The 26722-nt window shown below is 36.3% G+C and overlaps 3 protein-coding genes and 2 long non-coding RNA genes across 5 annotated transcripts; 2 read left to right on the top strand and 3 right to left on the bottom strand.

Moving 5' to 3' along the window:
- Positions 1-2351: 2351 nt before the first annotated feature.
- On the bottom strand, positions 2352-4250 carry LOC132275456 (protein SHORT-ROOT-like). Its single transcript, XM_059776954.1, has one exon. The coding sequence runs from the start codon at positions 3945-3947 to the stop codon at positions 2682-2684; it is 1266 nt and encodes a 421-aa protein (XP_059632937.1). The 5' UTR covers positions 3948-4250; the 3' UTR covers positions 2352-2681.
- Positions 4251-8049: 3799 nt separating this feature from the next.
- LOC132275454 (uncharacterized) lies at positions 8050-13950 on the top strand. The gene is made up of 3 exons (XR_009470634.1): positions 8050-8209; positions 8340-8420; positions 13632-13950. It is a non-coding gene; the product is annotated as an uncharacterized LOC132275454 (long non-coding RNA).
- Positions 13951-15008: 1058 nt separating this feature from the next.
- On the bottom strand, positions 15009-15452 carry LOC132273206 (uncharacterized). Its single transcript, XM_059774222.1, has one exon. The coding sequence runs from the start codon at positions 15450-15452 to the stop codon at positions 15009-15011; it is 444 nt and encodes a 147-aa protein (XP_059630205.1).
- Positions 15453-18044: 2592 nt separating this feature from the next.
- LOC132275455 (uncharacterized) lies at positions 18045-21125 on the top strand. Its single transcript, XR_009470635.1, has 3 exons — positions 18045-18271; positions 18451-18531; positions 20840-21125. It is a non-coding gene; the product is annotated as an uncharacterized LOC132275455 (long non-coding RNA).
- Positions 21126-21762: 637 nt separating this feature from the next.
- Positions 21763-26519, bottom strand: LOC132275453 (uncharacterized). The gene is made up of 11 exons (XM_059776953.1): positions 26197-26519; positions 25284-25423; positions 24603-24736; positions 24300-24514; positions 23895-24179; positions 23742-23800; positions 23624-23660; positions 23412-23483; positions 23130-23280; positions 22386-22520; positions 21763-22191 (listed from the first exon to the last, which is right to left on the bottom strand). Exons 2-11 carry the CDS (start codon positions 25414-25416, stop codon positions 21766-21768), a joined length of 1647 nt encoding a protein of 548 aa, XP_059632936.1. The 5' UTR covers positions 25417-25423; positions 26197-26519; the 3' UTR covers positions 21763-21765.
- Positions 26520-26722: the final 203 nt, after the last annotated feature.

The following is a 26722-nucleotide window of genomic DNA, read 5'->3' as shown; positions in this document are numbered from 1 at the left end:
TGATGAGTATCGCGCCTCACAAAACTGAGGAACCCACCACAACAGCTGTGGTGATCAATCCCACAGTCCCATGAGACAACCAACATGCGAGGGTTTTTTTTTTATCTCAATCATTAATCCCAGTTCGTTTAAGGTTGATTCAACAATACTTTGCATTTAATGGCATTTAATTTTTTATTTTTATTTTTTTTAAAAAAAATAAACAACTGTTAGGTGTTCACTAAAAAATAACACATAGTTCAGAATTTTATGATCTCGATCAATTATAACTCAACATACAAGTAAATTTGTCAATTTTTTTTTTTTTTTGGCTTACATGTAAGTTTGTGAATGATTGAAATCATATTTGTGAATGAAAGAAACATGTGATAATTGGTTCATAGTGTGAGAGAGAGAGAAAGATGGATGCAATCCTATTATTGTTATGAGGTTCCTTTAGCATAATAATATAGGAGTGGATAAAAAGCTAGTGCATGTAAGGTGACTAAATTAGCAGTACTAGTCATATCTAAATCTAGAAAAGTTGTGTTTCCACTATGTGATGTTGGCCTCCATGCATGTGTATGGCAGGCAAAATATGCTATTCATATCACTACACAAAAGCAACCATGGGATTCAGTTGGTATACTTGTGCTTCCCACCAACAACTACTCTTCTTCGTAATGGGCCCCTCTCTCTTTCTTTTTAACCCATTTTATTTGCTCCACTTCCACTAAATACATTTAATTTCACATATAACCAATACACTTCGTCGATATCCCCAACCAATATATATTATATCTTCCAGTAATTTTAATTATATTGCAATAAATTTCTTTTTCTTTTTCTTTTGTGTGTGTAGAGTATGCATATAATACATCCATATATATATATACACATAGTGCTTACAAATGAAAAATTAAAATTTATCGCATTGGATTGTGAAAGGGGCATGTTTTGTATCAGTACCCTACAAGTCTTAGGACAAACAGGTATTTTCATTCACATACTTCCAAGGAGTACTTTAAAGTTATGTATTACGTACCCATATATGTAATAAATACATACATACATACATATATATATATAGAATGATAGAAAACTCTTAATGCCAACGCTTTAAATTTTCTGTTATTAATTATTAAGAATATTATATATTGGATAAGAACCTTAGTGAGACATGCAACACACTATACTGAATGCAGAAAGGTTTATATATATATATGTGTGTGCATGATCGACATTGTATTCTAAATTTAAAAAATAAAAAAAGAAGAAGAAGAAAAAGAAAGATAATTGGTCAGTAAAAGTTTAATGGAGTAGTTATAAATTTTATTCAACTCTCCTCCAGAGCAGGTGAGGTTTAATTCCCTTTTCATCTACTCTTCTCATACGTTCAGCCATAAAGAATGATTAGTTAACCAAAAAAAAAAAAAAAACCATAAAGAATGATTGTGTTATTGTTTGAGCAACAACTCAAGAACAAAAACTATGAGAGGTATATATACCTCACAACTCTACGATCTAGCTGTCTACGTTTTTGCTCTGATTTATTTATTTATTTATTTTTTTAATTATAAGACCATCTATATTAATATGTGCATTAATTATTTTTAATTTAAAGAATGAATACTATTAGGAAATCCTGAGTCCTGATGGTAGCCTAAAATTGTACCGATCCAAACTGTTCTTCAACTGTCCAGATTAGTCCCATTTAGGCATTTTCAGCAATTTGGTTCGATTCAAACTTTTCTAAACCGTTAAGAATATAATTAAAAAATCAAATCGAACCAAATCAAACAATATATATGCACCCAAAGCATCAGGGAGATGAACTCAAGGGTAGGTCACATGTGTATAATTAATGTAGCTAGACCATATATAACATATATATATGGTATTTTATCTATACATACATGTGTATATTATACAAAACCCTAGCTAGCATGGGTCACTGCCACAAACCCGGGCCATTATCAAGAGAAAATTACTGATTTCATCAAATAAATGTGATGTTTCTTGCTTCTAGTATATATATGGTCATCAATTGCTTATATATATATATGAAGAACATTCACAAACCAAGATATATAGAAGACCTTTGCATATATAATTCCAATTATTTGATCACCCATCATGTGTTAATTGAATATCTACTTAGCTACTTATAGCAATATACATCCATAATGGGCGGCCGGGAACAAATGATAGAAGAGGGGGTTCTTGGAGAACATGAATATATATCATGTAGCTATATATATGTGCTTCTCTTTGAAAATATCATATATGTACTGTAATAATTAATCTGCAGGATATTTATGTACAGAACAACCAATAATGGAGGAGTACTGGAAAAAGGAATTAATTAAGCAAACAATTCAACCAACTCAATTGGAACTTGTAATGTGATAAAATTTATCAGAAAAGGCACAAGTGCAAGTACTTTCAAACAAACGTACAATGTAAGCTAGAAAAGCAAAAGAAGCAACACAAACTCCCAAGCAGAAAGCAAATTAAAGTTGGAACCAAAAACCAAAAAACCAAAAACAAGTATGAATGAAGATGAAAAAGAAATTAAAAAAGGGAAGAATTAAAGTACTCTATCATTGTTTAAGGGCTAGCTAGCTTGCAAATATAATATAAATTCCATGTTTTGCTTGGCTTGAGTACTATAGCTAGCTAGCAATGTTGTTCTGACCATTTTAGGGTTTCCAAGCTGAAGCCCATATTACTGGATCCTCTTTCCATGTCAAGTAGATTCCTGAGTCATGATCTCCACTAGCAGCTTGTGGCTGCAGCACAAGAGACCACCCGGCTCGGTATCTCTTTAGCAGTGACTTGACATCATCTACAACATCTTCACTAAACCCAACTGGTGAAAAAACCTCCTTAAGCCTCTCAGACCACTGGCTTCCTCTCTCCCTTCTCTCACAATCTCCTAGACCAGTACTAGTACCATTTTGATCATGATCATCACAAGCTAAAACCCTAACTATGCTCCTTGAACACTCCCTCTCCAACATCAATTTCTCATTACTAGTTGGAACAAAGCTCTCCTCAAGCATTTCAAAGTACAATGTGTAGAATCTAAAGCACTCCTCAAAGCACTTCACAAACTCATTTCTTGTGCTAGAAAAGTCGGCTTCTTCCTCAACAACTGTCACAACACGAGGCTGAAGCGATTGGAGCATCCTAATCATGGCTCCCCTTTCCTCCACTTCAACTCTTCGCAAGGCCCCAATACAATTCACAGCCACAGCTTCGTCTTCTTGAACCCCAAGTCCTTCCTTTGTGAGCTCTTCCAAACGATTTAATCCGCTTATCACATTAAACTCAAAGGGTACTCCCATTAACCTTGCAAATTTCTTCATTCTTTGTGCTATCTCCTTCATCGTGACCGATCTAACTACGCTAATAGTTACCACAACTGTGAGCTTCAAATGTGGTGTCTCATCATTTCTGGTGGCCAAAGCTTCTAGCAAAGTAGGCCATTGAGTGCAAAAGGTATTACTTATGTCAATTATGTGAAGTTTGCTCTCCCCTTCTAAGGCTTCCAAAATAGCCCCATTTGATGCTACATGACCAAAAGTTGTCCATGGACTTACCTCTTGGAACTTTAATATCAACTTCCTAGCGCAATCGAATGAGTGGCTCTTCTCAGCTACTGAAGTTAGGGTTTTGAAACATCGTTGGCCGGATTCAGTGGCCTTACAAAAGAGAGCCTGCAAGAAATAAGATGCTAATTTCTGATCACAATCTCCATAAGGAGACGCGAGCTCGTTTAACATCCACAGAAGGTGATGGATCTTAGTAGAGTCCTTCTCTGAGATTGCTCCTGCACACTCCCTAAGAAGCTTTGAAGCCCACTTTCCATCCGGACCATTAGGCTCACCGGCCGAATCTGATGATCGGCTTGTTGATGTGTGGCTAGTACTCTGCGGCTGCTGATTAATATTGGTGCCTTGCATGTCTACCTAATTAGCTGATCATGACCATTCCTAGCTCTGCTCTTCTAGTAATTAATGGTGCGTGTGTAAGGAGTCTGATTGTGTTCCTACTTAGCTTATATATATATATATATATATGGAGTGATCAAGAGAGTTCTATACATATATCCCTGTGTATATATTGTGGAGCTCCTTTGCAGACTAAAGTTAACCAATTGGTTTTCGATCAATTAGTAGGATGAGAAATAAGCCTTGGTAACAATTGGGGTCATTTTCATGCTAATCTATATATAATCATATCACAGTTCATACATCACCAAATGGAATATTATAATATATGCGAACCGCTATAGTCACAAGCTGGTAAGTTTACTCAATTAAAGTTAGAATGGTGATGTATGAACTGTGATTTTATTTTATTTTTTTTGTGAAAATTCAAGGGCCTGCTTTAATTAGAAAAAAAAATGTATTTATATATATAAACGCAAAGTTTAAAACAAAATATAAAGCTATGACGAGCTCTATATAAAGCGAAAAACAGAAGTTGAATTACGATGACAAACTTGTTCAATTATAAACATCAAAACTCTATTAAATAAGCTCAGATTAGTATTCATCTCAATTCAACCCAACAAATTAAGTCTTTTCCCACCAGTTGATGGCTCATATATATATAATCAGGAAACCTATAACTAAAAATAATTAGAAGTTAATTTGGCAGAAAATTAATCAATTTAGCCTAGTAATATTTCTCAATGACCAAACTTTATTAATTTGTGCTCCAAAGTATTTTTTTTTTGCTAATATTAATTAATAACACTCACATTCTACAAAAAAAAATAATAATAAATAAAAAAAATAAAAAAATAAAAAAATTCAGGCTCCTTAATTATTAATTCACAAGACTAGTTGAAATACTAGCTAAATATATAAGGGCCTACAAAAAGGTTAGATGATTCATTTTGTTTTTCCTGCGCGCAGCTTGAATGTTCTACTTGTGATTTTAAATACTCATTTACTGCAGCTGCATGGAAACACAATGCAACTAATAACTTGTTGCGAACCAAAAGAGGACAAATTTATAAACCAAAAAACTCATTGTGTCAATGTCGTCAAATTTATATATTAATTAATTAAGGAGGAGTTTGGCCAGGAATAAAACATTTATTCCATGACATAAATATATAAAATACAAATTAAATCTCCATATATAATTTAGTTGCAACTAACTCAAGCAAAAGGAAAAACAAAACCATATATTTGTATTCTTAGCTAATAGAAACAAAGAGATGATGATAAAAGCAATAACATTGTTTGAAGCAGACAAGTACGTTAATGTGACTAGCTTATATAGTCTTACTAATTATTTCACTAATTAATTAGCTCAACCACATATTTTCACTTCATAGGATCCCTATAACAAATTAAGTCCCCAAATCCTACTTAATTGGGAACTTAATTGCCAAGTACGTATTTAGTGAGTTTGTTTCTTAATTAGGAATGATGATGGATCATGTCCATCAATATTTATGCTTTGGAAGACATATATATTGATTGGTACATATATATTCTGTATTACCATTCAATATATCTATATATATTCCATATCGAATGCAAAAGGTAGCGTGTAACTTATAATAAAAAGGACAATATATAATAATTTTTTCAAAAGGTACAGATTAAACATATATAAACAAATCACAGGTAAATGCATTAATTCTCACGTCTGATGTCATGTAATTAAAGGAAAACAATGCATCTGTCAAGGCGGTTAGACACTTCTGATTTAGTTTGAATGATTGAGTCTGGAGTCTGGACAAAGGAATTTATGTAAAAATAACTTGATATATATATATATATATATATATATATTAGAATCCATTATAAGAAATTAAAGATTTGGAATTGGGTGGTGTATCGAATAAAGCAAACTAGGGAGGGTATCGAAAAAAGGTTTATTCCATGCTAAAATCTATACAAAAAGACAATTAGGGTGGATGGGAGCTTGTGTTTCACCATCCAATGATTAGAGAAGTACTGTCTTTGCTTCTGCTTCCTTTCATTCTTTATTGCTTAATTTGTTAAACATAGTGTTTTATATTTTTTATGATTCCCTTCTTGTGGTCCATAATAACATATATATATACACACACACACATACATACTTTGTCTGCATGTGTTTGGTATAAAGAACATTGCATAAAAACAAAATACCTCTATGGGAAAATCAGGTGCTTATACATATAATTACTTGTGCACGAACATTAATCCATATTTAATTCATCAAGTGATAACTTTCATTACTATTATATTTAAACAGGCCTGCCAACTAGGTTAATGAAAACATGGACCACACACACACACACATATATATATATTGTTTCTCTCTCTTTTTGTACCACCTTTTATAAGCTAGTTTTGCTTTATACGTGACAATGAGTCCTTCGATGATTGGAATAAAATAGTTGAATTTCAAATTTAACGGATTATTCTATATGCTTTTAACTTCAATTGAGTTTTGTACAAAACTTAACCACTTCTAAAAATGGTCCTTAAAACCTTATGGATCTTTCTCCTTGGCCAAATTGGTACTACCTTTCCTTTTTAAAAGTGAAAGTAAGGAATTAGAACTTCATACCGAACATATTTAACTAACAAAAATAAATACATAAGTTGTAGGCTTACCTTCATTCCACTTTTTTAAATGACATGCAAATATTGTGTTGCGATGCTTTATCTTAGATAAATAATGATACTTATTTTTTATTTTTTTTTTTTCTTTCGCTCTAGTAATAAATGTTTAGGTCTTGGGTCCTGTTCCATGCGGGTTGCCCCAATGGAACCATATAATTAAAGCAAAAAGACAGAAAGAAAGAAATTTTAAAAAAGGGTGAACACGTGGAGCCTTTAGCTCCACATAACGTGGAGTAAGGTAAAATCAATCTTTCTTCTTTTTATTTTATTTTGTTTGGGTAGCTAAGGTGGTCTTGGAATCAGTTGGTTTGTGGGGATGAGACAGGAGAAAAAGGAATATCATGGTGGCAAGTCATTCTTTTTCTTTGTGTGCGCGCGCGTTTTATATATATATATATATATATATATATATATATATATGTGTGTGTGTGTGTGCGCGCGCATATATATACACGTATGTGTATATTAAGGGTGTTGAATATATTAAGTTCTCTTTTTAGTTATAGAAAGATTAAAAAACAGAAGAGAAAAGAAAAGAAAAAGGATGATTACATTATTCATGTTGTACGTTGCTTTCTTTTTTCTTTTTTTCAGTGTACCAATATGTTCGAAAGCTAATTATATATACTTGGCATCATTTTGGAGATTGATCATATATATGCAAGTAATTAGAGGTTCTTAATTAATAAAAGAAGCGAAACTTAGATTAATAATATAAAGTGATGAGAAAACAGAGAATGTCTTTAGCTTGTGTACGTTATATGGGTGGAAGAATCTTTTTGAAAAGATTAACCCTAATCTGTATATATATAAATAATAGAAATAGAGGCAATGATTTTGACAGCTTACTCGAATGTTGTTTTGGTGCAAAGTGATTTCCATTTTGGCGGCCAATTTGATGTAATCTTTGTCGGAAACAAATCCACGATGAGGCTACACTACACTACTGTCTCCTAATTCTATCAAAAACATGCGCTTGGATTAGTTTTAATTACCTTCCATGTAGTAAAGCCAATCTCAAATATACATGAGATTGGCTTTACTACATGGAATATATAAGAGTTGGCTATATATATATATATATATGATACAAGTATTCAAAAGAAAAGAGTTGGCTATCATGCTTGATTGTTGCAGTTTTTACTTTACTAAATATATATATATTAAATAAAAGTGGTTGTGATAGTAGAAAAAAAGTTTAAGCTCTGAAATAGTAGTCTCGGTAAAGGGTGGAGTCCATGATGAGACACGTAGGGGACCACATTAATAATTTACCTGTAAAAAAAAGTAAAAAATAGAGGAATGAGAAATGTATTTGCGAGATTGGGCTGCCCATATATAGATGACTAACAAAAGCCCAGCCCAAAAGAAGACATTGGACCCATTGCATTCTCAAAAAAAACAGTGTAGTAGAAATTCATTTATAACTCCAGTTGGAACTGGGAAACAGAAGAGGACAGAAGAGAAAAGAAAAGATGATGAAAAGAAGGGTGCTTTGGTTCGCCTTCGGTTTCTCATCGTCTGCAGCTGCAATGAAAATTTTTATCTCCAACGATCTCGAGACCGATCGCAATATTATCTCTTCCCAGGTATGCTTCAAACCTAAGCTGAGTACTGTACTCCCCACTCTCTCGCACTACCCATCTCCTATATACATTCATTTGCGCGCACATACACACACACATATATAATTGTGTTGCTTTTATGTTCTTTTTGTAGTTGAAGCATAAATTCGATGCCCTCGACACCAGAGTCTCCAAGGTCGAAGCAGTCCTCGCTAACAGTCCCAATTCCCACCAGGTCATTTATTTTTTTCCCAATTTTTTAAGTTCCTTCTCAATTCCAATTCTCTCATTTTTTTACTAGTTTTTATCACCATAAAAGTTTCATAATCTACGACTTTTATCACACGTGTTCGCATTCCATTTCTATGGTTTCATTCACGATTCCCAATTTTTAGGGTTTTGGTTGTTCATTTCCAAATCATGAAATGCTGGAAGTTGGACTTGCTTTAGGATTAGAGTTTACATCTACTAAATTTGCAAACACCCTAATTATTGGGTTGCAAAGTTCTTACATGAGGGTAAATTACACTAATACCTCTTGAGATTTATCTGTCTTACACAAACGAATACCTACGCTGAGATTTGGCACTCGTGAATAAATTTTGCGTAAACCTACCGTGGCACCCCTTAGATTTGGCATGTGTGATATACAAACCTGTCCCGTTAATTAGTTGGGATTGACTCCTGAGGACCTGAACACTTGAGGAAGGACCTATTAGACGGGTGTGGTTCTTATTTCTTCTTCTTGCCCAATCAACAATGATTTTTGTGACTCTTTCAGCTGAGCCATTTATTGCACAAGCCTACCAATACTCATGAGTAAGAAGATGACAAAATAAGGATTTTGGAGATATAAAAAGGGCATGGGGACAAATTAGAGGAATAACCTTACCAGGATAATAAGGAAGGTAGGCGAAGTACAAGCCCTCAGAAGAATGTTCCAGTGAAGACAAGGTATGAGTGGGTGGTAAAGAAGCAAGGAAAATGGATGGCTATTCCTGAAGGTTCTTCTGCAATGGAGACATCTGAAGGTGGGGGTAGGCCAGTTGATAGTAAAGGTGTGAGTGACACTCATCCGAAGTAGCAGCCATAGCCGCCATAGGAATTGTATGAATGACTTCCTACTCTCTCTTGAATGAGATGTCAAACTGGCCCTCAGAGCCCCACTCCTTTGCATGACTGATATATCAACAACCTGGACGAACTACCCCCTAACTCAACAAATCGCCCATTCCATTGACTGACTGAGAAGATGTTATTAACCTCAAAGTGCAATGTAAAATCACCCAAGTGCCCGCTGCCACCACCACCGCCACCGCCGCCGCCAGCACCTCCTTTCTTTTCAGCCAGCAGAGTAGAGAACATCTCTTCAATATTCATCAGGGTTTTTTTGGCTGCTGTGGCCTCAGCCTCAGCCAAATCTGCCCTTGTCTCCGCTAACTCTGCCCTTGCCCTTGCTAACGCCATGTCAAAGACATGTGCAAGCATATCGGCATTTGGTTGTGGGCTCTGCTGCCCCTTGATAATCTGAATGATAGATCATACACCTCCACCTATGCCAAGCACAGTTGAAGCCTTACCGAGGACATTCCACAAAGCCATTAGAAGTATATAAGTTAATTGCTTGATTTACTTAGGGAGGGAAGTGTAAGGCTCTACAGTGATATTGATACACAACCCCTTAACTGGAACTGGAAACGTTAACTGAAACTGGAAACGTTAACTGAAACTGGAAACGTTAACTGAAACCTGTTGATTTAGAACTTACTGTTGATTTAGAACTTAAACCTATTAGTATCATAGTAATGGACTCAGTCCCTGAACAAATTAGAGTATTAGAAAAGTCAACTGAACAAAACACACACATATAATGATAAACCAGTTAGTACCTGTAAGGCTACAAATTGCAAGATAAATTGTATTCCAAGACTTTTTCAGACCAATGAAAATGTTCCTCGATCTTGTGCAATAAAGTGCTTGCATGTAATATGAAGGAAAGGCTAATGCATCGATTGTTTTGCTGTTAATTAATAAAAATGACCCACTACTTATAATTACCATAAAAAATAAAAATAAAAAATAAATTCATATAGTAATCATTTTGAAATATGCTTTTTGGGCACTAATTGAAAATGTGAATAAGCAACAAGCTCAAGTAGGTCATAAAGTAATCTTTTTTGAAATTTCTGTCAACAGTTTGGCATGGTGGTCTCTACTATTCAAACACGGGCTAAAAAAAGCAATCATCAACCTCATCATTGTGGGGATGGTGTAAAGACCAAAATACCTTCCCCTCTTCAATATTATGTATTACATGTCAATAATACAAACTTAGGGTTACTATTCCCACAGTTATTCTAGTATCCTTTTATCTTACAGTTATTCCCCTGTCAAACTTTGCATTATTCTATTCTCGCACGGTAACTGGTTGGTGTCCTAATACAACGATCCATGTTGGAATGCTGCTGTAATTTACTTATTTCAACAGAAAGCTAGGTGAGCAATTCGAATCTCATATGAGACAATATGATGTATGAAAAATGATAAATTTGATCATCAGCATTTTGTTACCAATCAATAATTAAGATAAACAACTACTGTTTTTCTCGTTGAATTTTATCCATTACAGTTGCATACCAAAAATAAATATTAGTGAAATTACATGTTTACCCCTAAGTAAGTAATAAAAGACTACGTGGAACCCATTTGTGTTGCCTTTTTGTTCTTTTTGTAGTTGAAGCAGAATTTCGATGCCCTCGACACCAGAGTCTCCAAGCTCAAACCAGTCCTCGCTAACATTCCCAATTCCCACTAGGTTTTCCATTTTTTCCGAAATTTTTTAAGTTCCTTCTCAATTTCAATTCTCCAACTTTTTTTCTTTTTTACTTGTTTTTATCATCATAAAAGTTTCATAATATACGACTTTTATCATACATGCTTCTGCATTCCATTTCTAGGGTTTCGTTGTTCACAGATTCCAATTTATAGGGTTTTCTTTGCTAATTTCCAAATCACGAAATGCACCAGGTAGGACTTGCTTTAGAATTTTTAGAGTCTGCATCTCCTAAATTTTCAATCACCTAACTATTGTGTTGCAAAGTTTTTACGTTAGGGTAAATTACAATAATACCTGTTGATATTTGTCTTTTTATTTTTTTATTTTTTATAAGTACCTGTTGATATTTGTCTTACACACACGAAAACGTACACTAACACCCTTATGATTTGGCACTTGTGACAAATTTTGTGAAAACCTACTGTGAGACCCCTTAGATTTGGCATCTGTAATGTACCAACCCCTCCTGTTAATTAGTTGGGATTGGCTCCTGAGGCCTCAGCACTTGAGGAAGGACCTATTACTATTTACCCATTTGCTGACTCAGAAGATGTCATTAACCTTAAATTGCGATGTAAAATCACCAGAGTGCCCCATTAACATTTTTCTTGGTCACCAATTGTACACTTTTTACATTTCACATGAATTTCCGTATTGGTTTATATGTTATTCATATGAAATGCATTAGCATTACTTTCTCTCTCCCTCCCCTAGATATTCAAAATCAATCATCAAATTTCAAAAATTTATGAAATTTTGCACAGCAAACTAATTTGAAAATTTGAAAAAATTGCAAAATGTTAATTATATACGTAATTTTTTTATTAAATATATTATTTATAAAGGTGAAATATATATTACATATTTTTTTTAGACATCCACGGCCTACGCCCACTCCATCATCATAGCCAGTTGAGACCATGATCATCACATAATATAGGCTCCATGGTTGAAAATCTAAGCAAGGAGCATGTTGTGACTGCAAATACTCGGACATCAGTTCCTCTTTGTTTTTCAGACCGTTCATCATCTTTTCCACAAGAAGTCCTCTTGACGTTATCATGGCGGCGACTATTTCTATCGGAGAGTTCAACCATACTCTATAATTATATTTAACCCCTATCCATCCCAAAATAAATGTCCTACTTTCTTTTTGGGATGTCCCAAATTAGTATTCACTTTCCTGTTTCAAAATTTAAATTTCCCAAACTGTCCTTAGTTTTTGAAAATCCTTTCAAATCAATAAAGTGAATGTTTAAATTTGTTGGGTTAGTTTTGTAATTTTCAGGGAGGACAATGCATTAGGTGCATGTCCCCTTCAAAAGCTGGAGTCCCAAAGTGGGACTCTTATCGGAGGGAGTACAAAGTTTATGCTTGTTTAGTTTGCATTCAAGCTCTTGAACCTCAATGCTTCACATTGAATTTAAACTCAACAGTGCTACCCCACTTCATAGCTTCACATTGAATTTAAACTCAACAGTGCTACCCCTCACCTTATTGAATATTTGATATTCAGTTGGTTTCCTCATTGAGCTAGGTTCATATTCATATACTATGAAGACCCATTTGAGTTTTGAATATATAGATTTAGTTGTTTCCTAATTCAAGACGAGAGGGAGAGAAACCGAGCTAGATGACTGTTTCACGAGTTTTAGAGAGAAATTATAGAGGGAGGAAGTGTGGTCACTGTAATTTAATGGGAGAATCTCGATGACTGCCATGCCATTACCTACTCAAAGTGAAGGGAAAGAATAATTCTAAACTAGAATCTATTTATATATATATATACATATATGTCTATACATGTGTCTCTGTTTTTTTGTTTATATGCAAATATTTATTTGTGTTTTATACATATTTATATGTATGTGTGTGCATACAAATCTATCTGTTTCTTTTTGTTTGTGTGTGCGCGCACGCGCGCGTGTATATATATAGATATGTGGAAGGTGAAAGTAGGGGTGGTAACAGCCATACTTGGTGGAGTTTGAGCAAAGCAACACCATGGAAATTGATTAAGTAAAGGAAGTGGTTGGAGAGAATAGAGAGGGAAAAGTGGTGATGGTGAAGGAGTGGAGGCAGTAGCCTATAGAGTAGAAAAGTGTGAGAGAAGAGAAAGAGAGGTGATGGAGGCATGGAGCTGGTGGTTATGGAGGAAGGAGAGGAAGAGGAGAAAATATAGAGGGATGGGGAAGAGACAGAAGAGAGTGGGGTTATTATTATGGGGTTTAACTAGGTCATTTCATGTCAAACTTTTCTTCTTTTTTTATTTTTTATTTTTTATTTTTTTTCCCATTTATATATTATTAGAAGGAAGAAGGGTAAATCCCTTCTCTCACCTCAATTTTACGGTCATTTCATCACTAACTCCATTAAGCGGTCAGTGTATATTTTTTTCTTTTCTAAAATCCACTAGCGTGTGTAATTAAAGCAAACCTCAATGGTGTCAGTGTAATTTACTGCCTGATTCCTCCCCTTGTGAATTCTCAAGTGCCATTCTGGTTGTGTGCGGTTTTCTTAGATTGTATTTTGGTTTTGACGTCTGTTTTCTTTATTAATAGGATATTTGTGTTCCTTCTAACACAATTTTTTTTTTTTTTTTTTTTGCAGGACGAGGACGATCTGAACTGAAATCCTTATCTTTGGCTTTATGTGGCTGGTTTTCACCTTTTTGTTGCTTAGTTCCTCAATATGAGGAATTTTTCATTTGGAAAGTCAGATTCTTATTGGTAGACATCTTAGAATTGCTTTGCTAGTTGTTTTAGTGTTGTATATTTTTTGGTCCCAACAAAGCCACATAGCTTTTACTTGCTACTTTTGGAGCTTCTTTATAACCCTCCTTTGTTACCTAATGTAATGGTAATTGATCGTCACTCTTTGAACCTGTGGTATGGGTGTTTGCAATAATATTTTAACGGATTTTTTTTCATGGTTTTCCAAGGTGACCGAGAAAGTGCTTGGAATGTTTTTATTGGCCATAAATAAGTGTGTTAGATACTTTGTTTATTGCAAAGATACAGTTTAACTATTACAAAGTTAGCAAAACTATACAAATTTTGGGTGATTGAGATATCGATGGTTCGGACAGAATTGAATCTGGTTTCTGCTGCAATCCCAATGGACTTTACTGGCAAAGCTAGCTCATAACTTGTTACAATAACACTAGCAAAATCAAAGCAAGAATGACATTATCATGACTAAGACGGTTAGGCACAAAAGCACTCTGGGTCTCATTAATCAAAGCAGGGAGCAAAGGTTTGAGTCGGTTGGCAAGGACTTTAGAAAAGAGTTTATAAGCCACATTGCACAGAGCAATGGGACGGAAATTAGACATAGTGGTAGGATGGGAAACCTTAGGGATAAGCCCCAGGTTTGTAGAATTCAAAGACTGAGGCAACTGACCGCCAGGGAGAAAATCACTGAAACCCCGTAGAAGGTCCGGTTTCAGCACCGCCCAATTTGTCTGAAAAAACAGTGGGGTAAAGAGCTTTAATAGCGTCCCATGCTAGCCAGAGCAATCCATAATTCCTAGAAGGTTCCATCCCGTAACAAAAAGCCATTCATCGCCGGAGTAACTTTTGGAACCACCTTACTCCAAAAATCAGCATCCTCAAAAACAAGGGGCGCAGCACATAGATGTTGGAAATAATCCTCGGTGACACGAGGAATATCATCTTTCGAATCGCGCCACTATCCCGAAGAATCCTCCAACCCGTAAATCTCATTCTTACGACGGCGAATCTGAGCTTTGCGATGAAATAATTTAGTATTTTTGTCCCCATGAGACAGCCAAGAAATTCTGGATTTTTTAAGCCAAAAAAGCTCTTCTTCCCGCCAAACGTTGCCCAACTCCTGTTCCTGCCTAAAGCACTCAACCTTGTCAAACCCATCGACACTCTCCTTGAGACACAACAGAGCCTTTTCAAGGCGCTTAAAATTGGTTTGAGAATTATTACTTTTTCGCCTCCGCCAAAGTTTAAGTGCTGATTAACAGTAGAGAGGTTTGGTAGGAATTCTGGGAAGAAGAGAATCATCAACATGAGTTCCCCACGTCCTCTCCACAAGCGGTTTAAACGCCTCCTCCTTCACCCAACGGGCATCAAATTGAAAGGAGCGAGTGAAGTGAGCGAGAGAATCATTAAGACATAACAGTAATGCATGATGATCTGACCCCTGAACTGTAAGACGATGAACCATACACCGAGGAAAGAGGTGGGACCAGTGATGAATGGCAAGAGCTCTATCAAGACGAGCTAAAATAAGCTTGCCGAAATCTCTGTTATTTCGCCAAGTAAATGGGAAACCTTTAAATCGGAGGTCAAGCAATTCACAGTCTTCCAAAAAATGCTTAAAATCCTTTAACATCCATCCCTGCTTCAAACGCCTACCCTGCTTTTCATCTCGATGCAAAATGGCATTGAAATCGTCCATAACAAACCAATTGGGACCCAACTAAAACTGTAAATTGTGAATATACCGCCATTGATAAGCCCGATCCTTCCCGGTACGGGAACCGTAAACCCCAGTAAAAAACCAAGAGGTCATACCTTTACCTCCCACAATCCGACAAGTGATCTGAAAATCTGTAAAATCAACAATAGAAACCTCCCATTCTTTTGAAAATAAGAGAGCTAAACCCCCTGCTCTACCAACTGAAGGCACCACAAATGAGTCATACCCACCAAAAAGATCCCGAACTCTATCCACTCTATCACCCACATTCTTGGTCTCTGAAAGAAAAATTAGAGGGGAATGGAGGTGAACTAACCTCCTCAACTAGGAAACTGTCAGGGGGTTCCCCAAACCCTGATAATTCCACACCAGAACCCTCATTGAGGGGGACGGGGCCAAGCAAGGCTGGCTACCACCACCGGATTGGATTGAGGGATTGGAGAATCAACTGGGGACTTGGGAAGAGGAACGACATAAATCACTCCTTTTGCTTTCTTATAACCAAAAAAAGAAGATACCGAACGATCAGTAATTTTGAGCTTGAGAAAAGGAGTGGAAATCGCTGGGCTGGAAACACCCACCCCTCGAGCACTTTTCTTCCAGGACGAAGGACTGGAGAGCACATTTGGCCCCATCGTAACAGGGGAAGGGATTGAAGAAACAAAAGACATGCCTTTCGCAGGAGGAGCAGAAATCGTGTGCAGATATGGGAAAGAACCAGCCTCGGCAATAAAATTGGAGGAGATATCACCTGGGCTCAAGGAAGTCGCAGGCTCCAAAACGGGGGATAAAGTTGATAGAGGGCTGGAACCTGGCCCTAAAGAAGCCCCAAACGGAATGGGCTTAGCACCCTCCAAGCTATCACAAGGCCCAAGAGGGGAGTCCACAACGGGCCTCTGAAAATCGGGTACAGAGAGGAAATGGGTCGCAGCTTTAGTGGAAGACAACTGGACTCGGGGCAAAACTGCTGGATCAGGCCACCCATTTGACCGGGGTCCTTAACACGAACAGATACAGCATCCCTCGAAGGAGTACGGGCGGGCGTAGGCCTATCGTGTGCATATTGATAGCCTGAGCCACTGTTGCACTGGAATTAATAGAGCCACTGTGGAGACTATTGACTGCATCGGAAGTAACGCCAACCACCGGAAAAATTGGGAAAACAAATGAGGAACTCGGCGATGGCCCGGAAGAAGAACTAGTAGAACCGAAACCTCTCTAGTGCTTGAGATTACGACCCACCAAGCCCGAAGCTTTCAACTGGCCACTAAACTGGCGTTCATCAACAGGAGCCTGATCAGTCTTGGACGGACAGGATCGGACGGCGTGGCCAACCCGGCCACAAAAATAACAGAGTGCTGGGAGACGTTCGTACCTCAATGTCATCCATTTGCGTTTGCCCTCATGAACAATTTTAAGCCCACGTCAGAACGGTTTAGATATATCCACACCCACTCGAATTCGAAGATAACGGCCGCCGGTAAAGCCCAAATCTCGAACTTCAACTTTTTCACAGGACATAAAGGAGGAGGCAAGTTCCAAAGCCGCTACTTCAGTAGTTAAATCAAAGGGAACATTAGTAACCCGAATCCAAAAGGGAACATGCCAAAAGGAAGCCGAATAGAACTCGAATTACGGATACCAGTGTTGAACGGAGAGGAAATCCCTATCAAAATTCCAAGGGCGGTTGCACAGAATCCGCTCACTATCCTCTTCAGAAGGAATAAAAAATTGAAACATCAAATCTTTAATTTGATACATCTGAAGACCCTCACAATCCCACTTTCTCATACCAAAAAATTTCACCGGTTTATCAGAGAAAAGTTTACCAACCAGACTATGAACACATAGTTTGAGCCCCTCTAGAGCCACCGTATCGGCAACCACGATCTCTTGCTCCTCCTCGGCCGAGAGAGAACAGAAATCCAACTGATTCGCTATAGCATCCTCCATACTGAGAAAACCAACTTAACTAAAAAACAAGAAAAGCAAAGAGAACCTAACCACTCGACGAATCAAGAAATCTGTTATAGATCCTGATGATTTCACCGGAAGGAGAAACCAAAGGAAAAACCCTCAAAAAGGGTGGTGTTGTCTTTTGAGAGAGATAGAGAGAAAAAGTATGGAGTAAGGATTAATTTATCAAATGACATCTAAGCACAATAGTGTAATCTAGGCTAAGCTCGAGTCTCGACAAAAAGTTTATGTGAGTAGTAATATTATTATAATCGAACAAAAAGTAACCAAAAAAGAGTTGACTTGATTCTTATGTTCGACTTGATTGTCGCAGTTTTTACTTTTGTGATATCATTGTTTTTTCCCTTCATTTCTTATTTTTAAGCTAATTATTAGAAAGAAAGTTTAGGTGCAGTCTGCCCATGATGAGACAAATAGGCGTCCATATTAATAATTTACCTGTAAAAAAAAAAAAAAAAGGGAAAAAGAAGAAGAAAAGAATTAGTAATTTTTAAGATTGGGCTGCACATATGGAGTAGACTAACAAAAGCCCACCCCAAAAGGAGACATTGGACCATAGCATACTAAAAAATGCAGCGTAGTAGAAATTCATTGATAAGTTGGTTTGCATCATCTATCTCTGTCAATCTATGTCGTTGCGGTTAAAAAAAAAAAAAAAAAAAATCTATGTCGTTGGAACAGAAAAGGAAAGAAAAGAAAAGATGATGAGCAGAATGGTGTTATGCGGTTCGCCTTCGGTTTCTCATCGTCCGCAGCTGCATTGACACAATTTATCTACAACTATCTCTGGGCCGATCGCAATTCTCTCTCTTCCCTCCCAGGTATGCTAATACGATATGCTTCAAACCTAAGCTAAGTAATGTAACTGTACTGTAGTGTACTCCCCCTCTCTCTCTCTCTCACTACTCATCTCCTAAATACATTCATTTGCATATATATATATATATATATATATATATATATATATATATATATATATAATTCTGTTGCCTTTTTGTAGTTGAAGCAGAAATTCGATGCCCTGGACACTAGAGTCTCCAAGCTCGAACCAGTCCGTGTTAACATTCGCAATTCGCACCAGGTCATTCATCTTTTTCCAATTTTTAAGTTCTTTCTCAATTCCAATTCTCCCATTTTTTAATACATTTACTTGTTTTTATAATCATAAAACTTTCATAATCTAGGGCTTCTATCCCACATGTTTTCTCATTCGATTTCTAGGGTTTCCTTTGCTCATTTCCAATTCATGAAATGCTGGAAGTAGGACTTGCTTTAGGAACTAGGATTAGAGTTTGCATCTCCTAAATTTGCAAACACCCTAACTATTGGGTTGCTTAGTTTTTACTTTTTACATGAGGGTAAATACACTAATTCCTCTTGAGATTTGTCTTAATTACACACACACTAAAACCTTCATTGACACCCTTAAGATTTGGCACGTATGACAAATTTTGCCAAAACCTATTGTGACACCCCTCCTATTAGTTAGTTGGGATCGACTCCTGAGGACCTGAACACTTGAGGAAGGACCTATTACTATTTACCCATTCACTGACTGAGAAGATGTCATTAACCTTAAACTGCAATGTAAAATCACCAAAGTGTCCCATTAACATTTTTCTTAGTCAACAATTGTACCCTCTTTACATTTCACATGAATTTCCATATTGGTTTACATTTAACATATTCATATGAAATGCATTTCTCTCCCTCCCCCCCTCCCCCATGTATTCAAAATATTTCACGTGCGCTGCCTACACCCACTCCATCATCATAGCCAGTTGAGATCATGATCATGATGATCATCACATAATATAGGCCCCATGGTTGAAAGTCTAAGCAAAGAGCGTGTTGTGACTTCAAATTCTCACAGACATCAGTTCCTATTGGTTTTTCAGACCATTCATCATCTTTTCCACAACATGCCCTCTTGTCGTTATCATGGTGGCGGCAACTATTGCTATAGGAGAGTTTGACCACACCCACTAATTATATTTGACTCCTTTCCATTCCAAAATAAATGTACTGCTTTCTTTTTGGGATGTCCCAAAATAGGCATTCACTTTCCTGTTTCAAATTTAATGCATTACGTGCATGTCCCCTTCAAAAGTTGGAGTCCCAAAATGGGACTCTTATCGGAAGGAGTACAAACTTTATGTTTAGTTTCCATTCAAGCTCTTGAACGCCAGAGCTCCACATTAAAGTTAAACTTTTTTTTTTTTTTTGATAAGTCCACATTGAAGTTAAACTTAACAGTGCTACCCCTCTCCTTATTGAGTATTTGATATTCAGCTGGTTTCCTCAGTGAGGTAGGTTCCTATTCATATGCCACCACCCACTATTCATATAACATGAAGACCTATATGAGTTTTGAATATATAGATTTAGTTGTTTTCTAATTCAAGAAGAGAGGACCCAATTAGAGATAAAAAGAAACCCACTTGGAGAGAAAGGGGATGGTTTTGACTATGAATATAATCGATAATGGGCATATGACTGGGCAGAAGACTGTTTCATGAGTTTTATCAAGAAATTAGAGGGAGGAAGTGTGGTCACTATAATTTAATGGGATGATCTTCATGGGTGCCATGGCCATATCCTACTCAAAGTGATGGGTTAAGAAAATAATTCTAAACTAGAATCTATATCTATATATACACGCACACATATTATGTCTGTGTGTTTCTGTTTTTGTATATATAAGTATATTTGTGTGTTTTATACATATTTGTGTGTGTGTGTTTGTGTACATACAGATATATGTGTTTCTGTTTTTGTGTGCGCGCGCACGCGTGTATATATATACATATATATGTACGTATAGGTATGTGGAAGGGGAACGTAGGGGTGGTAAGAGCCAAGCGTGGTGGAGTTCGAGCAAAGTAACAGCAAGGAAATTGATTAAGTAAAGGAAATGGTAGGAGTGGAGAGTGAAAATTGGTGATGGTGAAGGAGTGGTGGCGGTAGCCTATAGAGTAGAAAAGATGTGTGAGAAGAGAGAGAAAGGTGGTGGAGGCCTGGAGCTGGTGGTTGTGGAGGGAGAGAATGTAGAGAGATGGGGAAGAGATGGAAGAGAGTGGGGTTATTATTATTGGGTTAACTTGGTCATTTCATGTCATACAGTTTTTTTTTTTTATATAAGGAAGAAGGGTAAATGCCTTTTCTCACCTCAGTCAATTTTTTTTTTTTTTTTGGCAAAATCCACTGTGATTAAGGCAAACCTCAATGGTGTCAGTGTAATTTACTGTCTGTTCCTGCCCTTGTGAATTCTCAAGTGCCATTCTGGTTGTGCGTGGTCTGCTTAGATTGTATTTTGGTTTTGACGTCTGTTTTCTTCATTAATAGCATCTTTGTGCTCCTGCTAACACATTTTATTTTTTTTCTTGCAGGGTTAGGGTGATCTGAACTGAAGCCCTTATCTTTCGCCTTATGCGGCTGGTTTTCACCTTTTTGTTTCTCAGTTCCTGGATTTGAGGAATTTTTCATTTGGAAAATCACAATATGATCGGTAGACATCTTAGAATTGCTTGGCTAGTTGTTCTAGTGTAGTATGTTTTTGGTCCCAACAAAGCCACATAGCTTTTACTTGCTACTTTTGCAGCTTCTTTATAACCCTCCTTTGTTAACTAATGTAGTGGTCATTGATTGTCACTCTTTGCACGTGTGATACAGTAATGGGGTTTACAATAATATGTTCATGGATTTATCTTCTGCAACCTTGATTTGATTATAGCTAGAAAATCCACCAACAAAGTGCTTGGAATGTTTTTATTGACAAGATACAGTTAGTTAACCTATACAAATTTTGGCTGATTGTATCGTTGCTTCAGACAGAATTGAATCTGGTTTTTGCTGCAATCCCAATGGACTTTACTGGCAAAGCTAGCACATAACTTACTACAGTAACACTATCAAGGGGATATACGTAGATAATTAGGATATCTTCATCCGGACTTTACTAAAATAGATAATGTATTGAGCTATTCTACAATTCAACACATCACTGATGATAAGTTGGATCAAAATGTGATGTATTATTGTTTAACAAATTTTCTTGTATACCATTGAGGGGTTTGTCCCCAATTCTAATTTTCTACTGAACCCAATGAAACTGTGTATTCCTACTCTTCTAATGTACAAAAGAATATGTAATCCGGTCCAAATATGTAATCAAAATGAACCTTTGTACTACTCTTCTTCATTTCTGTTGTGTATTTCTTGCTTTATGAAGTCTCTATCTTGATCTTGTGCCAGAGTTCTTAATTCCTGCTCGTGCATTTGTAAACCAGACTTGGTCTTGGAAGTGGATTATTGTTTACAGGACTGAATTAGGATTGGAATCATTGTCGAGTGCTTTAGCTGTTCCAGATTCCAGAGTATTTGCTGCCACAGAATGTGGTTTCACGGACCCATCTGAAAAATGGTATTTTCTTTCATGATGAGCTTCAGTTATCCATATCATAACCAAAGCCACCATTACGGTGGAGAGAAACACCAGTGATGCCCACACCATATGTGCATTTTTCTTTAATGGTTTGCAGTGTTTGTGAAGGATTTCAGTAAATGCATCCTTTACAGTCTGACACTCGACCAGACTTTCCATACCAGGATAGGCATTTAGCAGGTCCTGAATGGAACTTGAATAGGCCTCTATTGTTCTGAAATCTGTAGATGACATGTATACTCCTCCATTGCAAGTTCCATTATTGGCATCATCAGAACAAGTAAACAGTCTCAGAACCTTCAGAAAGGGGAAAAGAAATGTTAATATAAATTTAGTCCAATAATATGGTCAATTAAGAATCCGTTTCTTATCCAGAAATTACTAGTAATATTGCCAAAAACCTTTGAATTCCTGCAGGAAAACATACGTACGTGCTTGTGTGATTTGTTCAAAATTATTGTCTTAAATGACCCTATTTTACTTTCGCATACCTGAGGAATATCTCCTATCGGAATTGCATTTGTTGGGCAGTTGTCTGGCTGGTACTGATACTGCGGTGGGCCTGAGAAAGGATTGCAGACCTGAATATATGATGTTCCCTGTATTTCTGTTATGTTTGCGTTCACCTGCAATTTTTTTTTTGTGGTAGAAGTCAGTCAGTCTTCTAAAGTAAACCATCCATGATTAAGCAGATGTAAAATTGGAATAGCTAATATATATGATTTTATTATTATTATTATTAATTTTTTTTTTTTTTCCGGCACGTAATGTTGTCGTAAGAAATGATATTATATCAAAGTAATTTGTTCTTTTTATTGAAGGTATGCATGTTGAACCTGTTAAAGATGTAACTGACTGTTAGAGATTGTTAAGACTCCCTATGTTGGAAGGCTTACAGAATGGCTGAACTAATTAACATTGGCGGCTTCTTTCTCTGTCCTGCTTCATTTCAAATTTTGCATATGCAATTATTATTAGTTCAACCATTTCAGACCTTGTCCATGGTTTTGCATGCTAATGTAAGCTAACACTGTGACAATCTCTAACATATTATTAGGCTAAGTTGTAGCTCATCTGTGTTAATTTTAACATTCAGTTTCATACTTTTCCTCCTTGGAACATTGAATTCTAAGCAGCACCAAGAAGTCATAAAATAATATGTTCATCTCCACTCAAGATTATTGAATTATCTAGTTTTGTTATTATGACTAGTAGAGTTAATTAGTACATTTTACCTTATTCACGAGATCATAAACTCCGGCACTGACATCAGACAGGACTGGTTTTGCTGAAAGCAACTCGTCGCAAGGGAGGATTGAGCTCAAACTGCTGTTATAGGGATCTTGTTGGAAGTCTTCGAGTGCCGTGCAGGTATCTCCTGCGAACCTGAAAATTGCCAATTCCTTTTTAGTTGTTTATACTCTCATTTCCTTCTTCTTCTTCTTTTCCTAGAAATGTCTTGAGAAAGAATGAATGAAACAGTTGAGAGAAGGGAAGGGAAAGAGTTTTAGATTTACTTTTCTATGAAGAAATACATCCCAAAAAACAACCAGCAGAAGACTGTGAGTAGCCAGCACAATATTAACAACCTGTATGAGATTAAAAACAGAAAAGACTACATTAGTAACTTCTGTATCTCTATTAATTTTACCTAGAAACCAAACAGGTTCTACGAGTAAAATAAGTCACTTTGTATCTGAATATAGATCAAATGGTTCGGTTTACTTACAGGTGAAGTGGCCGTCGTAACTTGAGGATTCCAAAGGCTGCAGTGAGAAAATTTTCACCTTCATTAGGATTGCATTGTAATTTAAAATATAGGAAACCGTAATAAGATGCACACACACCTGATAGGGCTATCACAGCAGTCAGGGTCAAGGAAATAACCACCATAGTTACTATATACCTGCAAGTAGGAAAAGATATATATTGTTATTTATGGCTATGCAATGTGTTTGAACTTTGTGTGCGTGTGAAAAAGAGAGAGAGATAGAGTTTACATTATCTTTAGAAGCGTGTCGATTAAACGCCTATTCTTTCTGGCTTGTCTATGTATATCTGCAGCTGTAGAGTCAAGCTGTTGAGATGTGGTGTTAAGGAAGGTAGAAGCCTCGGGATCTGAAGAATTAGTTCCTTGTAAGTTAGTACTAATGTCTTTCATTGCTCCAGTTGTGTTATATATGGTTTTGGTTGCCTCATTTGCCGTATCAATAATAATGTCCACCACTGTCTTTGCTCTTGAATGGAATTTCACTGTTCCCCCAAGAACTAAACCAGATGCAGTTCTGCAATTTGACAATTAGGGTCACTAACTTTGCATTCAACATTACATATGTGTGATTGTGTGTGCATTTATTAATTATACTATTATTATATATGAAAGATAGGGAGTAGCAAATGTTTACATTGCTAGAATAGTGAAGAGTGTTGCTAGAATAATAGGCCACCAGAGATAACAGTACTTGTTGTGACAATGTGATCCTTTCTTCTTCTTCTGCAGCTTTCTATTGTTACTATTACAACAAGTAGTAGTTGCCAGTAGAAATCCTCCATAAGCCAAACCACACAGAAGCCAAAACACTCCAATGGCATATCCATATATACCTGTAAATATAGTTGACTGCACAATATAGTGTAGGCAAAAATCAATTTCGAGAGAGAGAGAGAGATAGACTTTGCACTCCAATAAAAATGAGAGAGAAACTTACACTCCAATAATGCTTTTTTCTGATATCATATCCTCCTCTGTATTTCTTGAGATTATCTAAAGGATCTACCCTTACAGTATCATCTGATTCTCTCGCAGGTTCTGAGACGTTTTGTGTCTGAAGCAACTTTCTTCCTGAATAACCAGAAAATCAATATGCTTTACTAACTAAATTAACATAGACTCGCAAATTTAATTTGCACAAGTTTCATGTATCAAAAATAAGGTGAAATATGGTATAAAAGAGTAAGGATACTCTTTAGTGCCGGAGAGTGTCTTGTATTCCATTAAGGGTGAATATTGGATCGACCTATGATCTCATACTTGATAATGTAACCTCCACTTTTGGAGTAAAGGACCCTCTCCAGTGCTGAAGAGGATCTGAGTCCGGTATAAAAAAATAAAAATAAAAAGCACACAGTTATTAGGTTAACCATAATAGATGATGGATGGGTTAGATTAATCAAATTCACAGATACATTTAAGCAGCACAGGTCACTGAATATTATTATATTTGCACTACAGGTCTTGATGAAATATGCAGTTGAAGCATGAAGCGTTTTGTTGTATAGGCTATAGCTGACCCAAGTCAAGTTTTGTTTGGGCCGAGCTCAGATCAATGAAGAGAGCCCAAGAAAAACACTAAAGAGAAAAGAAAATGAAAAAGAATCATATATCTCACCTGCAGGTCCAGAAGTAGTAGAAGACAGCTGGGTTAGTCCTCCAACCATTTCAGTGTAGTTTAAGGTCAAAATCACCAACATCAGACATAGGGACAGTGTCAATTTTGTGGTGTTATAAGAAGAGCCCATCATCTTGAACCTGTAAAATATTTTTTTAAAAAATGAATAAAATTTGTAAGACAATAGTAGTAATTATGCAAGTATATGATGAACTTGGGGGTAAAAGTGACCAAAAGTAAGTATACGAAGGAAGTGACCAAATTTAGGGTGATGCTTTTCTAACAAATGCATTACCCAAAGGTAAGGTAAGCCACGTCAAACCTGTGTGTGTGTGTGTGTGAGAGAGAGAGAGCGAGAGAGGAGGGAGGTTCTTATATGATGACTTAGGATTGTAAACTAAGGAAGTATATATATATATATATATATATATAGTGGATAAAGAAAGGCACCCAAAAAGCATGTGGCCGGGTTCAGTGTGAATTGAGTAAAAAGGTTTAATATTAGCTTTGAAAGAGATGAATAAATGGAGCAACTTTTCGTAAAAGCAGCCTAATTTCGTGAAGTATGACTCTTATTGCGAGTAAAGTAATTAAAGAACATCTTAGGTATAAGCAAATGAATGAATTAATAAAGGCACTTTAGTTAGCAGAAATGAATCATGTGTTTTTTGGAGACTTTTTCCTTCAGTTCTGTATAATCCAAAAAAATTGAGAGAGAGAGATGGAGAAATTTATTATAGAGTTTATAAATGAAAGCTAGTGTTTTGATATAGAGTAGCAGAAATTAAAAGGGGTTGAAATATATTAATTATAGATGGAGGGAAAAGAAAGGAGAAAGAATGAGCATAGAGTATAAATTAAAATGTAAAAAAATATATATAGATATAGATGATTAATGAACTATTTAACTCACCAGAAGGAGAAGGAGAAGGAGAAGGAGGAGATAAAGAGAGTTGATGGAAGAGTTGGAATTGCAGGGCAATTAAGAGAGGGGTTGATTGCTTGTTGCTGAAATATATTGAATGATCCGTTGCTCCCATAAATCCATCAACTTCCTTCAAACTCTACCTAATAGCTATGCAAGTTTGTGTGTTATTTCAAACCATAAATTAAAAACGCAGCCCACGTTCAGAATCTACCAGCTCCTCAAACTCAACCCTTCTTCTTTATATTCTATAGCGTGCTTTATTTTGAGAAACAAACCCCACATCATCATCTATATATCACATCAATTAGTCTACCCTTTTCCGCATTATATATATATATATATATATATATATATATATGAAGCTTCTTCTCTCTCTCTATATATGTACTAGGTAGGAAGGAATTGAGAGATCATGTGGTGCGTATGTGATGATCTAGAATGTTGGAATCTTCATCGTGTTTGAGTGTTCAAAGCTATGTATATGATGCATCATAATCAACCAATATACAAG

Source organism: Cornus florida, unplaced genomic scaffold, assembly GCF_030987335.1.
Source record: "Cornus florida cultivar Cherokee Brave unplaced genomic scaffold, ASM3098733v1 CherokeeBrave_3.0.0_Hap2_Chr09, whole genome shotgun sequence".
Lineage (NCBI taxonomy): Eukaryota > Viridiplantae > Streptophyta > Magnoliopsida > Cornales > Cornaceae > Cornus > Cornus florida.
Note: the sequence above shows the minus strand (reverse complement) of the source record. Positions and strands in the feature narration are given on the sequence as shown.